Source organism: Chelonia mydas, unplaced genomic scaffold, assembly GCF_015237465.2.
Source record: "Chelonia mydas isolate rCheMyd1 unplaced genomic scaffold, rCheMyd1.pri.v2 scaffold_97_arrow_ctg1, whole genome shotgun sequence".
NCBI lineage: Eukaryota > Metazoa > Chordata > Testudines > Cheloniidae > Chelonia > Chelonia mydas.
In genome coordinates, this window is record NW_025111296.1 from 8472 (window position 1) to 23540 (window position 15069).

At 43.1% G+C, this 15069-nt stretch overlaps 1 protein-coding gene across 1 annotated transcript in view; it reads left to right on the forward strand.

The window, feature by feature from the left end:
- The window catches only part of LOC122463997 (up-regulator of cell proliferation-like), an 8726-nt gene extending 4439 nt beyond the window's left edge, over nt 1-4287 (forward strand). The window contains exon 4 of the mRNA XM_043537687.1: nt 4241-4287. Within this exon, the coding sequence (XP_043393622.1) occupies nt 4241-4287 (47 nt within the window). The remainder of the gene's footprint in view (nt 1-4240) is intronic.
- The last annotated feature ends 10782 nt before the right edge of the window (nt 4288-15069 follow it).

Here is a 15069-nt window from a genome sequence, read left to right on the forward strand (position 1 = left end):
GGACAATACCAAGCTGGGAGGGGTTGCAAGTGCTTTGGAGGATAGGATGAAAATTCAAAATTATCTGGACAAATTGGAGAAATGGTCTGCGGTAAATAGGATGATATTCAATAAGGACAAATGCAAAGTACTCCAGTTAGAAAGGAAAAATCAGACGCACACATACAAAATGGGAAATGACTGCCTAGGAAAAAGTACTGCAGAAAGGGATCTAGGGGTCATAGTGAACCACAAGCTAAATATGAGTCAACAGTGTAATGCTGTTGCAAAAGAAAAGCAAACATAATTCTGGGATGTATTAGTAGGAATGTTGTAAGCAAGACATGAGAAGTAATTCTTCCGCTCTAATCTGCACTGATTAGGCCTGAACTGGAGTATTGTGTCCAGTTCTGGGCACAACATTTCAGGAAAGATGTGGACAAAGTGGAGACAGTCCAGAGAAGAACAACAAAAATGATTAAAGGTCTAGAAAACATGACCTATGAGGGAAAACTGAAAGAACTGGGTTTGTTTAGTCTGGAAAAGAGAAGACTGAGAGGGGACATGATAACATTTTTTAAGTACCTAAAAGGTTTATTACAAGGAGGAGGGAGAAAAATTATTCTCCTTAACCTCTGATGATAGGACAAGAAGCAATGGGCTTAAATTGCAGCAAGGGAGGTTTAGGTTGGACATTAGGAAAAACTTCCTATCAGGGTGGTCAACCACTGGAATAAATTGCCTAGGGAGGTTGTGGAATCTCCATCATTGGAGATTTTTAAGAGCAGGTGAGACCAACACCTGTCAGGGATGGTCTAGATGGTGCAGGTCCTGCCATGGGTGCAGCGGACTGGACTTGATGACCTCTTGAGGTGGGACAGAGGACTCGGCCATCCCATAGTTCAGGTTGCACCCCGGGAAAACCCCACGACAGCAGTCCTACCCTCTTAGGTCTTTGGACCTCTCAACAGTGCCAGCACTGGAGGCACCTGTACAGTCAAAGGAACTGTCGCCCTAGATTCTAGGGCCCAGAACATGTTGAGGTTACCGACCTCCCAGGTGATGCTTGGGGCCCATTTCTTCTCATCTTGGTGACAGAGCATGGATTTATTTTTTGGGGTGCAAGGTGAATGGGCGTCAGCAGATGGTGACCACTGCAGAGGAGTTGTATCAGGGCCAGGGTCCAAGGTTGGTCCTAATAAGCTTTCTATCATTAAAAGTTGGAGTTTCAGCTCCCGTTAATTTTGGGACCATGCCTTCAATTTGAGGCAGTGGGTGAACTTCTGTGAAATGTTCCCCTCACGTAACAATGGATGCACAGTTTGCATCTGAGCAATTTTATCTTCAGAATACCAAGAAAATTCTTCGCTCTAACAAGCACCATTCACACCTGGCAGTGCCAAGCTCTTCTAAAAGTGTTAACTCCCACTGCTGAAGGAAAGGTGATAAGAGGAAATTACCTTTGGAAAGGTCTGTCTCCTCCGGCTTTCTGGCTTGTTGAATGTCTAATTCCAGCTCTGGATTTACACCTTCTTTCTCCCCCAGCTCTGGGGCTCACAGAGTCTGAGATTCCTGATTTACATCTTCCAACAAGAGAACCAGAGCAGAAATTAGTTTTTTACTGAGTAATTTTCCTCAATCATTTCCTGTTTTGTGTGTGTTTTATTTAGTACATTGCACCTGCCTCTGCATTTCATTACATAGTTTCTAGTTTATAATAGAAGATCTACTTGTCCAATACAATGATACACAGCACTGCGAAGCTTTGAATAAGGAATGCAATGGACTCAGTAGTATTCTGGCCTCTGAACTCTTCTAAGGGAGATCAGGGGTTAATTTTCAGTCATGTTCCTTTCTGATCAGAGAGCCCGAGAATAGAGCTGCTCACCTGTTTATGGTTCTGACTCTGCACTGTATTCTATCCCTGTTCTCCAATCAGTTCCCAATAAGCTAGGAAACACTGATAAATGTTGTCTTTGACTTTCATTGCCATCCCCGGTTACATTACCTTTGTGTGCTTGTATGTCTACATGTGGATGTATATATCTGTATATATAGAGAGGTTGCTATTCTTATTCAAACTAGCTAGATTGAAGTTCACTCAGGAATTTCTACATGTCTATCTATCTATCACATGTAACACATGTCTTCTGTAAGCCCTGATGTGGGGGCAGGGATTTTGAGGCTCACTTTCCCTCCTCTTACTACTTCCAACTGGTAGGTGCACTCCCAACAGCCTCATAACTACCACCCTTCCTCCTGCCCCTGGTACCTTCAGTCCTACCAAGGCCATGGAGGGGCCAGGAGAAGAGAGGAGCTGGTTGCTATGTGGGAGCAAGATTTGCCCACGAAGCTCCTCACGCTTTCACCAGATGCCCCTCAATCCTGCCCCACCCTTAATACCACCACTTCAACCAAACACAGGGGGAATTCACTGCTAAAAACTTGATGAACACACCTCTACCTTTCTCTTACACTGTCTCTTGCCCCTCCAGATGGGGGGTGATGGTTAAACAGGAACCAGGAAATAAAGAGTTAAGGGAATGTCTCCCACACCACATCCCCTCGCAGCCTTAACTCTGCCCCCTTGGAACAATGCCAAACAAAATCCCTCTGGGAGAGCATAGGACTGTCTCCTTTCCAAGAATGCAGGGGATGGCAGAGAGCATGAAGAAGAGTAGCATGGGGGAAATGTTTGTCACATTTAGGCCAGACCTTGCTAAAACAAGCTAGTAACCCCAAAATTCTCTCTTGGACAGCTGTAAATACTGACAAGTGGATTTCTCTTTCTTTTCTAAAGTGTTTGACTAGGATATTTCTTGGTTTCACTTTTGGGCCAGTCTGAGGCTGGCCTATGACACCGGAAGGGAGGGAAAGCCTTCCAGCTGAGGCTCATCATGGAGCTGGTATAGAGAAGGGAATGAAGGCAGTTTGAAAGCAGCTGGCTCGTGATAAGGAGAAGCAGAATTTGTCTTCACAATGAGCTGGGCAGAATGTGGTTTAATGGAAATAAGGACAGGAAAATATCCAGAACCCTGCTAGAGAGGGAAGGACACTATTTCAATTTTTACCTACCCAAACTGGAGCCCAGCTTTCTTTCTCTTCTCCTAGAGATAGAGTGTTTTGGTTCCTCTACCTGAAACAATGGACTAATATTCAGGGCAGCTCTGCTGGTGCCACAGACCTTAGGTAAAATGTTCTGCGCCTTACAAGGGGGAGGGGACTTGGCATCTCTTATCAACCTGGCAAATGCTGCTTGGGACCTCAGCATTGTTCAGCCCAGGGAGGTAATGAATAGAAATATGCTGTCTTGCCACAAGAAATGAGCCAGGAGCTTTTCCTTGTATGGAGCAATAATAGTGACAGCCTCATGGCATTCACCCTGTGGTGCTGTCTGAGGAGACACTTTCATTCTAGTCACCCTGGCCTAGATTGTTTAGGGACCAAAACCCCAGACTGAGGCTCCCCTGGGATCCACAAATCTCCCGCCACACCCTGTAGGTGCCTCAACTCCCTCGGTGCCTAATTTTTTTCAGGAAAAGGTTCCCTGGGCGCCTGTGTCTCTGCTGCCTCCCTCTGAGCATCACAGACACCAGACTCCTGCCTAAGCCCCAGAGCAATTCACAGGCAGGAGAAGACAGCCACCTGACTCGCTCAGGGTAGGTGTGCTCAGAGCCCGCCTACTGGGTAGGGCCCCTCAGGTGAGTTCACGTCAAACAGCCTTGCGGGGCGGAGCTCCCTCATCCCTTACAGCCCAGCGGTGGGGGTACTCACCTGGAATGTCGGAGACCCCCAGCTCAAATCCCCCCCCCCCCCAGCCTGATGAGGAGAAGGGATTTCAACAGAGGTCTGAGGACAGTGACCTAACCACTAATCTATGCAATGTTCTGATGTGGGGAATCCCTGGGTCATTTCTGTTGAAGCTGTTCCATTGTTGATCATATAATTAAAGAGTCATCTGGGCCAGAGAGCGAGCAAGCAGGGAAATGCCCCTGTAGCCTCGTGGTTGGAGCACTGAGTGGCAAGGCGAGAGATCCCTGTTCCTGTTCTAATGAGGGTTCTCAGCTGAGACTCAGGAGTAGTAGAAATGGGTGCCTCCCTGCAGTCTGCACTTAGGCGCCTATCTCTGTGAGGAGGTGGGGCTTAGCACACACCCTTCTCGTCAGCATCTCCCATTGGCTAGCGTAGACAGCTCCCCGCCTCGCATGCTGGCTTTTGTGACTCGGGGTCTAAGGCTCCTATCTCCCCCATTCTTGTACAGGGAACCTGGTGCCTACCCCAGGCCTCACTCCACTTTACAGCGAGTGAATAGTGGGAGATTCTGGTGATTTTCTAGGTGTCTAAAAGTTCGGTAATATGAGCATCACAAAGCATTAATCCCTTTGTGAATTTAGCTCCTCTTTTCAGTCACTTACACCCCATCAGAAGAATTACCCTGTAGTGCTGCTGCCCGGCTCTTCCTTCTCCTCCTCATCCACTGGCCTCGCTGGCGAGGTGTCCCCAGCTAGTGCAGAAACTATGAGATAAAGCAGAACCGAGTCCAACAGGTGCTTATGGGAGCAAACATGTAAAGCAAGAGATTAAAAGTCCCCAGACAAAATGCTTTGCTAAAGTGGAGTGAAGTTTGAAAATACTCATCGGTAACTGGAGCGTTAAAGGCCTCTCAAGAACTTTGGAATTAGTAAACAACAAATGTCAGAAAGCTACACAACTTGGAACTGAGATTACAAGAAGGGTATAGTTGTGTTAAAATAAATAAAAACATACAAATTCAGGACATTATAAATTCCTATAATAACCCTCACATCTTTGGCAGTATGGAAATCCACAGTTTAAGTCACCCAAACAACCTTCATTCTGCCTCATCGTAACACTAGTCTTCCGTCTTCCCCTCTGTGTTCCTTTAGTACCAACGCTGCAAGCAGCAGTGTTTCAAACTCTGGCCGGATTTTTGGAGTCGTGTTATTCAGTTTTCATTTTTTTTAAAAAAAGGAAATTTCTAACCTTCGTGGCTTCCAAGTAAAGTTCAAAAACATGATGCCTAAAAGCTCCAAATCCAGAAAGTAAAGAAATAGAAACCAAAATGCATTACAGTCTAAATCTCATAATTTTTTAGACAATCTCATGATTTTGGAGTGGGGGCTCTGACTCATGATCTGTGAATACTTGGGGTTAGCACTATGGAAAGAGTGTTACCAAGGTATTAAGTGTACAGCCATTGGAAGACAACACTGGTTTGCTGGCCCACCAGGGTTCCCCACCCTCCACTGCTGGTAAAAGTTCCCGCCACTTGGTAGCTGGGTGGGACACGAGGGTGGGGAAATGCTCCCAGCACTGGCAGCTACTCCCCTGGTCAGGGTGGGTTTTTTTACAGCACTGGGAGAGCTCTTTCCCAGCGCTGGTGCTGCGACTACACAGCCACGTTAAAGCGTTGCCACGCTTGGTAGTGAAGACATCCCCTAAGTCTAGACAAGGGTTAGGGCACAGTGCCCCTCTTGCTTTGCCTTCATTCAGATGGGAGGCAGTAATTTATGGCAGGCATCTAACAGCAGAAAATTAACAGAACCCCACGATGGCTCAGCTGTGCTGGCTGACATGTTCAGTGTGACAGAGCACAGAACCACATCTCCATCCATTCCCCTCCCACCTTCACCCATGGACACACAGTCCTTTACTCCAGCTCTTGACACAGCTCCAGGGATTTATGCCTCTTATTCCTGCCCCCTTGTCAAATTGAGAGAGAGGAAACTTGTCCCTGAAGCGGTTTCCAGAGCTCAGGTGCCAGTTCTGCTTCTCAGAGAGCTTCTCCTGCGGTTTGCGGGCAGGGATGTCCTGCTCTGAGGAGCCAGTACTGATGGGACACCTCCCCAGCTGCAAAGGGAAGTTATTGGGGGGCAAGGAGAGGCCCTTCTGGCCTATGCTATGGAAGGACTGGGGGAGCAGGAATATCTGGGAGGACCATGGGAGAGAAGGAATGGTGGGGGCAGCTATAACCTCTGTAAATGCCCCCACCATTAATGTCATGCATCCTTAGTCAGGAGTTCTCTCCCTGATGATTGGCCCATGGTACAAGAGATCCTTAGTTCAATCACTGGGGATCCCCATCACTGATGATCTTTGTGAAAGGCAAAGGAGGCCTTTGCAGCTGAGCTAGGATCTGTGCTCTTTCTCCCTCCCCACTTACGACTGCAGTTTCTTCTTCTCTCCACCTCCTACGAGGAGGTCAAATATATCCCGTCCATTGATAGCCACCTTTGAAGTTCAGGTGTGGACAAAGCACCCTTTCAGTTAGGCTAAATATGGGAGCAATTAAATACCTCATGGTTTAGTGGGAGCAAAAACAACAGAACCCACCACCCAAGGCATGGACCAGCATGGCAAGGCCTGAGCAGAAGGTGAGACAAGCAGGCTGAGGAGAACCCTAGGACTGATTGCAAAAATGCAGGGGCTGGGGAATGGATTTATGTTGCAGATAACTATCTAAAGGAATAAGGAAGCCAGCAGAAACCCAGAGAAGCATTGGTAATGTGGCTGTGGAGGAAGCCAAGAAAAAGCCCTTTGTTAGGGCACAGGACTGGCTACAAGCAAGTTTGCATTTCTACTGTGTTCAGGGAAACAGAGCTGTGTGCACCTTCTTCTTAAGTAAACAAGATTGTACCAAGAAATATGGGACATTTATAATCAATTTCTCCTCTTAATGGAAACAACCTGGAGAGGCCCCGAATACTGCTAACCACTTGGGCCGAGAGGCAACACTATAAAGAAATACAGTACACACAAAAAATGCCTTTAGCTTGAACTGCAACACAAAACCTTAACTCTGAATTCATACTTCCCCCACACAAAAAGAATAGATCATGTATCTTCACATTTCTAGAAAGCTTATGTTAATGTTGCTGATGTCACAGTTAAAGTTTGTGTTACAGTTGGAGGTAGTGGGCAGTAGCTTGTGGAATCGCCAGGTCCATCAATAAGTGTGATTAACACAGTCTGTGGGTTTTAAGGCTTGATAGAGAAGCTTCCGAGTCTAAGGCCAGCCATGCTCTCTGGTTTATTTGGGCAGATCCTCTGAAGCCTGCTTGTGCCCCCCTCCCCCCGCACAGGGCCACAGACCCCCAGTTGAGAACCACTGTGGTAGAATAGATCCCTGTCAGCCGAAAGATCTGAGGCTTTGTCTTCACTGCAGAGTTAACTTGAGTTTTCTACACTCAGTTACTGTGCTTGAGTCAGCCTCTCTCAAATGAGAAGAGCCACACTGTGAATAAACAAAGGTCCTGCTGTGTCCACACTGGCCCTGCACTCACTCAGGTGGGGCACTAAGACTTTTAGGAGCTCATCCCAAGGCTCTTTGCACAGCAGGGAGCTGAGCCACTCTATGGATTCTTTCCCAGTGGATGGTGGGAGAACTTGTCTGTCCTTTCTTGGTACACAGGGGGAAGAGTGGGAAGGCACTGGAGAATTAGAAGCACTCAAGTGCAGCTAGCTTGCTTCCATACTACAGAAAGATCATGTTAGCTGGTGAGTTGTGCTAACTTAGGCTTTAGCCTGTGCCCCAAGGGGCCAGCTCACTTGAGTTCTAAGCACCACATCTTAAGGGTTTTTCTGTGTGGACAGGAGTCGAGTTAGGGCAATGCATAAGGTGTAGCTCGAGTTAACTCGGCATCTCCTTTTAAATCTGAGCAATATTATCTGCAGAATACAATGAAAATACTTCACTCTCACAAGCCCCAATCACACCTGGCAGTGCCAATCTCTTCTAACCATATTCACTGCCACTACAGAACAAAGGGCGATAAGAGGACATTGTCTTGGGGAAGGTCTGTCTCCTCCAGCTCTCTGGTTTGTTGAAAGTCTAATTCCAACTCTGGATTTATGCCACCTTTCTCCCGCAGCTTTGGGGCTTGCAGAGTCTGTGATTCCTGATTTAATACCTCCATCAAGATAAACAGAAGAGAAATAAGTTATTTAATGACTAATTCTCTTCAATCACATCCTGTTTTGTATGTGTTTGTTTTATTCAATACACTGCACCTGCCGCCAGGGCCGGCCCACAACATTTTGGCACCTCAGGCATTAGGGTGACCAGATGTCCCAACTTTACAGGGCCAGTGCCGACTTTTGGGTCTTTTTCTTATATGGGCTCCTATTACCCCCCACCCCCGTCCTGATTTTTCACATTTGCTGTCTGGTCACCCTATCAGGCGGGGAGCTCAAATGACGTCCCCATGCCCCCTTGCTTTGGCCAAAACTTTGAAAGGTCTCAATTCTGCCTTCTTTCTGTTCTACTCCGCCCATGGTACTGCTCTGCTACCTACCCCAATAAAGGAGAACTAACAACTTTAAATGCCTTGTTCAAAAATTGTAAGTACACTTTACTATGCAGACAAGAAAAGTTACATTTGCTGTTCAGGCGTTTGAAAGTTAACACTGGCATTTTGATGTTTGAATAATCAAAGTGGTGCTTTCCGTGCCTTCTTGGTTGCAGAGATTTGAACTGCTTCTGCTTCCTGAAAGTCCACAGTGTGGGCCAGCTCATACTCTATTGAGATGGTTGCAAGGCCGACTAGCCTCTCCTGGGTCATTGTGGAGCGTAGATGTGTTTTTACTAATTTCAGCTTGGAGAAGCTGTGATCTCCACTGGCAGCTGTTACAGGAAGTGTTAGAAGTATGCACAGAGCAACAAAAGAATTTGGAAAGATGGTGGTCATCTTATTTGTGCACGTATATTCCAGAACAGCCTTTGGAGTTGATCCTGTTGAATGTATCTTAAAAGGGCTTTCAGTTCATCACCTAAATCACTTGCATCAATATCACACATATCATCAGGTGCCAACACGGTCTCTAGTGCCCTGCATTGCTGGTTTAGGTCTTCTTCAGGTACAGTGAGGAGTTTGGGAATATCCTACAACATCCCAAATATACTGCTGTGATCCTTGAGCTGCATGAAATGTTCTGCAACTGATTGTATCGCACAGTCTAGCACCCGGTTAAAGAATTCAGCTTTGAATTGTTGTTTGGGGTCTCTTATGAGATTCTCCCGTGCCTCATATACAAAATGTCGTCTTCTTCGGTGACTCTTGTATTCTTGAATGGGTGGGGAAATAGCTTCCGTGTGAAGCTCCTCTACCCATTTCTGCGCACTCTTCAGAACGTTTTGAAATCCCTCCTCTGGCCGGAAGGAGTGTAGGTAGCTGCAGCGGCACAGGAGCCAGCCAACAGAGCTGGAGACAGGGGAGTTTGAGGGGGAGTTCGCTGGAGGAGAAGGACTGAGGTGAGAAGGCAAAGACAGACACAGAGGCAGCAGTGGTGGTGACCCAAGCGGTGGAGGACACAATGAAAAACTCATGTTTTCTTCCACAATATGGATAGGGCCCTCTTTAATGTTTTTAATGAAGTAAATACTCATGGGAACTGTGCGCTCATGGGAGACTTTAACTTCCCAGATATGGACTGGAGGACAAGTGCTAGTAATAATAATAGGGCTCAGATTTTAATAGATGCGATAGCTGATGAATTCCTTCATCAAGTAGTTGCTGAACCAACAACTGGGGATGTCATTTTAGATTTGGTTTTGGTAAGTTGTGAGAACCTCCTAGAAGAAATGGTTGTAGGGGACACCCTTGGTTCCAGTGATCATGAGCTAATTCACCTCAACCTGAATGGAAGGATAAAAAAAATAGATCTGTGAGTAGGGTTTTTGATTTCAAAAGGGCTAACTTTAAAAAAATTAAGGACATTAGTTAGGGAAGTGGATTGGACTGAAGAACTTATGGATCTAAAGGCAGAGGAGGCCTGGGATTACTGCAAGTCAAAGTTGCAGAAGCTGTCAGAAGCCTGCATCCCAAGAAAGGGGAAAAATTCATAGGCAGGACTTGTAGACCAAGCTGGATGAGCAAGCATCTCAGAGAGGTGATTAAGAAAAAGCAGAAAGTGTACAGGGAGTGGAAGATGGGAGGGATCAGCAAGGAAAGCTACCTTATTGAGGTTAGAACATGTCGGGATAAAGTGAGAAAGGCTAAAAGCCATGTAGAGTTGGACCTTGCAAAGGGAATTAAAACAAATAGTAAAAGGTTCTATAGCCATATAAATAAGAAGAAAACAAAGAAAGAAGAAGTGGGACAGTTAAACACTGAGGACTGAGTGGAAGTTAAGGAGAATCATAGAATCATAGAATATCTAGGTATGGCCCAATATCTAATCAAATACTTTGCCTTTGTCTTTAATGAGGCTAATGAGGATCTTAGGGGTAATGGTAGCATGACAAATGGGAATGAGGCTATGGAGGTAGATATGACCATATCCGAGGTAGAAGCCAAACTTGAACAGCTGAATGGGACTAAATGGGGGGCCCAGATAATCTTCATCCAAGAATATTAAAGGAATTGGCACATGAAATTGCAAGCCCATTAGCAAGAATTTTTAATGAATTTGTAAACGCAGGGGTTGTACCACATGACTGGAGAATTGCTAACGTAGTTCCTATTTTTAAGAAAGGAAAAAAAGTGATCTGGGTAACTACAGGCCTGTTAGTTTGACATCTGTAGTATGGAAAAAATTTTGAAGGAGAAAGTAGTTAAGGACATTGAGGTCAATGGTGAATGGGACAAAATACAACATGGTTTTACAAAAGATAGATCGTGCCAAACCAACCTGATCTCCTTCCTTGAGACAGTAACAGATTTTTTAGACAAAGCAAACGCAGTGGATCTAATTTAGCTAGATTTCAGTAAGGCGTTTGTTACGGTGCCACATGGGGAATTATTAGTTCAAGAATACTCATTATTAGAGAGGGTCATACTGAAAGGTGAACTGTCAGGCTGGAGGGAGGTTACCAGTGGAGTTCCTCAGGGATCAGTTTGGGGACCAATCTTATTTAATCTTTTTATTACTGACCTCGGCACAAAAAGTGAGTGTACGCTAATAATGTTTGTGTATGACACAAAGCTGGGAGGTTTTGCCAATTCAGAGAAGGACTGGGATATCATACAGGAAGACCTGAATGACCTTGTAAACTGGAGTTATAGTAATAGGATGAAAATTAATAGTGAGAAGTGTAAGGTCATGCATTTAGGGATTAATAACAAGAATTTTAGTTATAAGCTGGAGATGCATCAATTGGAAGTAACAGAGGAGGAGAAGGACCTTGGAAGATTGGTTGACCGCAGGATGACTATGGGCCACCAATGTGATATGGCCGTGAAGAAAGCTAATGCGGTTTTGGCATGCATCAGGTGAGGTATTTCCAGTAGAGATAAGGAGGTGTCAGTACCGTTCTACAAGGCACTGGTGAGACCTCATCTGGAAGACTGCGTGCAGTTCTGGTCTCCCATGTTTAAGAAGGATACAGGAACAGGTACAGAGAAGAGCTACTAGGATGATCCGAGAAATGGAAAACCTGTCTTATGAAAGGAGACTCAAGGAGCTTGGCCTCTTTAGCCTAAGCTAAAGAAGGCTGAGGGAACATGGGATTGCTCTCTATAAATACATCAGAGGGATAAATACCATGGAGGGAGAGGAATTCTTTAAGCTCAGTACCAATGTGGACACAAGAACAAATGGATATTGTGGAAGAAGACAAGTTCTTACTTTCAGTTTGCATGCAACAAGTTAGAGACAGTTTTACTTTTAGGCAATTGCAAGAAGGAAGACAGCCGTTTGGACAGAGTGTCTGTTTTTATGCAAATTTTTAAAGTATAAACAATGTAAAACAAGTATTTATACCTTTTTATTACATAAAGCTCTGCTTTGTCTATACATTTTTTATATTGTATTTGTTTTTAACATGTTTTTGCTACAATTACATTTTATTGTTATTTTAAGGCAAGGTTTTTGCTTTGCAATTTTTGTACGCTTACACCAGTTTTGACTTTAGAAGTTTTGAGTTCTTAGGGGTTAGAGTTAGCCTGACTTTTGCTTTTTTTTTTTTTTTAACAGAACTAAGATGACTGCACTTAAATGCCTTTTTTTACTTTCACACTCCCCTCTTTAGTGCTTTTAGCACAACCATCATTTTTAAACTTTTATTTTTATTAAACCTTGTATTTTTGATATTAGATTAAAAGGATCGGACCCATAAGTTTTGGTTGGATGTAACGATAATGCATAATTAGCATGAAAATGAAAAGTATTTTTGTTATTCTGTTTTTTATAACAACAATAACATATTTTTTAAATTAAACAAAAACAATACAAACATTAATGTGTTTACTGTAATAATATGCTGGAGTTATTTTGTAGCCTTAGTTACATAGCACAATATATTATAATTAGTCCATAAGATAAATGTTTTATAGATGGTATGAAAGGCATGTTTTTTAATTTGATATATATTTTGAAGCACATAGATTTGGCCTTGTAATTTAGAGATTTTTTGAACCTTTGGTAGGAGTGAGTGCAGGTTTTGGAATTAGTCGGGTATTAAGGTGGTTTAATTAAAGGGTATTTGAAGCCTAAGATTTAATTATAGGATTTTATTTGCAGGCCAATAGATAAGGATTTTTTGCAGCAATGGGGAAATTAAAATGTATGTTTTGCAAAGTGGTGACCTTAACGTTTACACAGCTGTAACTAGCTTGGAAGAGCAGGTATTTTGTTAGGGTCGTTTTTTGTTTTCTACTTTTTTAACAAACGCTGTTAGAAACAGTGACAAATTTTTTTTGGCTTTAGCTTTTGTACACACTGAGGCTGTGGGGGCTTTAAAGGCCAAAAATGTTTATTGGCTTTTTATTTTTATGTAAACATTGGGTGTTATTTTAGGAGCACTGACAATAAATTGGCTAGGCATACCAGGGGAATTAATTTTTTTAATATTACCATGAATTGTTTCATGTTATATGCATTTTTGTTACCAAACTGCAGGATTTGGTATGTGGGAGCCCACACCCCTTTAACCGGCCCATATGCTTGGAAGGAGCACTGCGAGTGCCTGCAACTTTACGCTGAAAATGTTTAAGTATGTTTTTACGGCCACAGATTAGATGGCACTTTTGAAGCACTAGTAAGGGCAGTGGACCAAGCCTGATGCTTAAGGTCACTTTGAATGGCCGTTAGCTGGTTATTTAGGAAATTTTGAACATGCCAGATTTTACTGCAATTTTTTTTCCTTAGTAATATTTAATACCATTTTTATTAACAGCTTTTGGGTTATTAACCTAAGGGCGGAGACAACATGTAATTTACCCATTTCAGCTTGCACTTGGGTTAACTGTGCTTTAGTAATAAGACTAGTGGCCTTTTTTAGTTGCCCTGATTTTTTATTATGTTGTTGGCTTTTATAAATGTTTTCAATTGTTGCTGCACTATTGGCCCCACTTGACAGGTGTTTGACCAAATATTGTTTTAGAGGAGACACGGGCGCTTTGCTCTGCTAACCGAATGGCAGCTTTTTTGGAGCAGTTGGGATAGATATACGTGACCTGAAAGCTAAATAGGGGAAGAGTAAATTTTATAGTTTTTAATATAGCATTAATTACTGTTACTTTAACACATTTCTTTTAGTAAAGTACCATACTACATTTGTTGTTTACATAGTTTAAAATACTTTTAAGAAGCATTGACATGAATAGCATAGGAAGGGGTATACTGCAATACGGTACAGATTAGGTTATTAATTACTGGGACTATTTTAGTACAGGTAACTTTTTGGTGGCAGAACACACCTTTTTTAAATATGAATTTGATTATTTACTAATTGGGTCACCAAAAACAATAAGGACCCATTTTTTATATATATATACTACAGACCCCTGGAATGGCCATTATATTAACCCCATTATAAAACCCACTAATTTACATTTTAAATTTTTTAGGCTTATTTGTAGTCATGTGATATACCTTTACTTTTACTGACCGGTTTGTTTTATTTAATTGTTTGCTTATATGGGATATTTTGAACGTTAAAAATATTTTTAAACAATTTTTAAATAAATTACTAAAGTGGGAAGGCCTTGGCCATTGGGTATTATTAGACTATATGGTATTGTCTGTACTTGGATGTGTTACGGGGTGATAGTATAGTGGAGAAAATGGCAGGGGCAGTGGCAACAAGGCGTTTCTGGTATTTGTTATTTAACAGCCAATCAGAAAGGACAATACATGCTGAAGACACTTATTTAAAAACACAGGGCGCAGCCTGTGGAATAAACCCCCACATTTAATTAATACCACTTTGTTAAGCATGGGTTTTACAAGGCTTTTTTGGCCAGTGTATAATTTTTTGTTTTTTTACCAGGGTTAGTTTTTAATGTTTTTTGTGGTTAGGAATTTTTGGACGTTGGCAGTTCTAGCAGAGAGAGCGGGTTTTTTTTTTTGTTTGAAGCAGTTGTGGTTTAGTACCAGGTAGGGGAGAAGTTACCAGCACGTTACCCTGCAGTGGGTTGGGGTTTTTTAGCAAATGCTGGCTGTGTGGTAACTTCATTACTGGACAAGGGAGCGGTTACTAGCCCTTCAGTTTGTTTGTTTGTTTGTTTTGCTGACCAGAAGGAGGAAAAGCAACACCAGAAGGAGGGACCGGCTGATTAGTAGTTGAAGTGGAGTTATTTTGAGGCCGAGGGGCTTTTTTGCAGGGAGAAGCATGGGTTCAGGCCGTGAGCTCTTGGCACTTTACAGCAGTGTTGGTAGTTAGCAGGACTTGCTAAGGGCCTTTTTAGCGTGGGGCCAGAGCAGTTTTGTGTTGACGGACCTGTACGTAGACCCAGTTACCTGTTTTTTAACCAATGGCAGGTTGGTTGAGGTTTCTTGGAGCAGGACTTTTCTTACCTGTGAATACAGAGACCTAACACATTTTATTAATGCCTGGCAGTGTTCTGCAGATTTTACGGCTGCTTGGACCCATTTTAAGCTCCCGTTTTTTTCTTGGGGCAGTTAGGTTTTAATAAAACCCCTTATGTAGTTTTAGCTCATTTGACTAAAATGTTTATGGCCAAATGATTTTAATTAAATCATTTTTTTGCCTGGATTTATTTGCAGACCTTTTTTTGGAAAAGGGCCCCCTTTTTTTTTTTTCGACTGGCTGCAAAGAAACCAAGAATTTCTTTTTTTTCCCAGCATTTTGTAAAATTTAACTGCTTAATTTTTTTAGCAATTATAGAG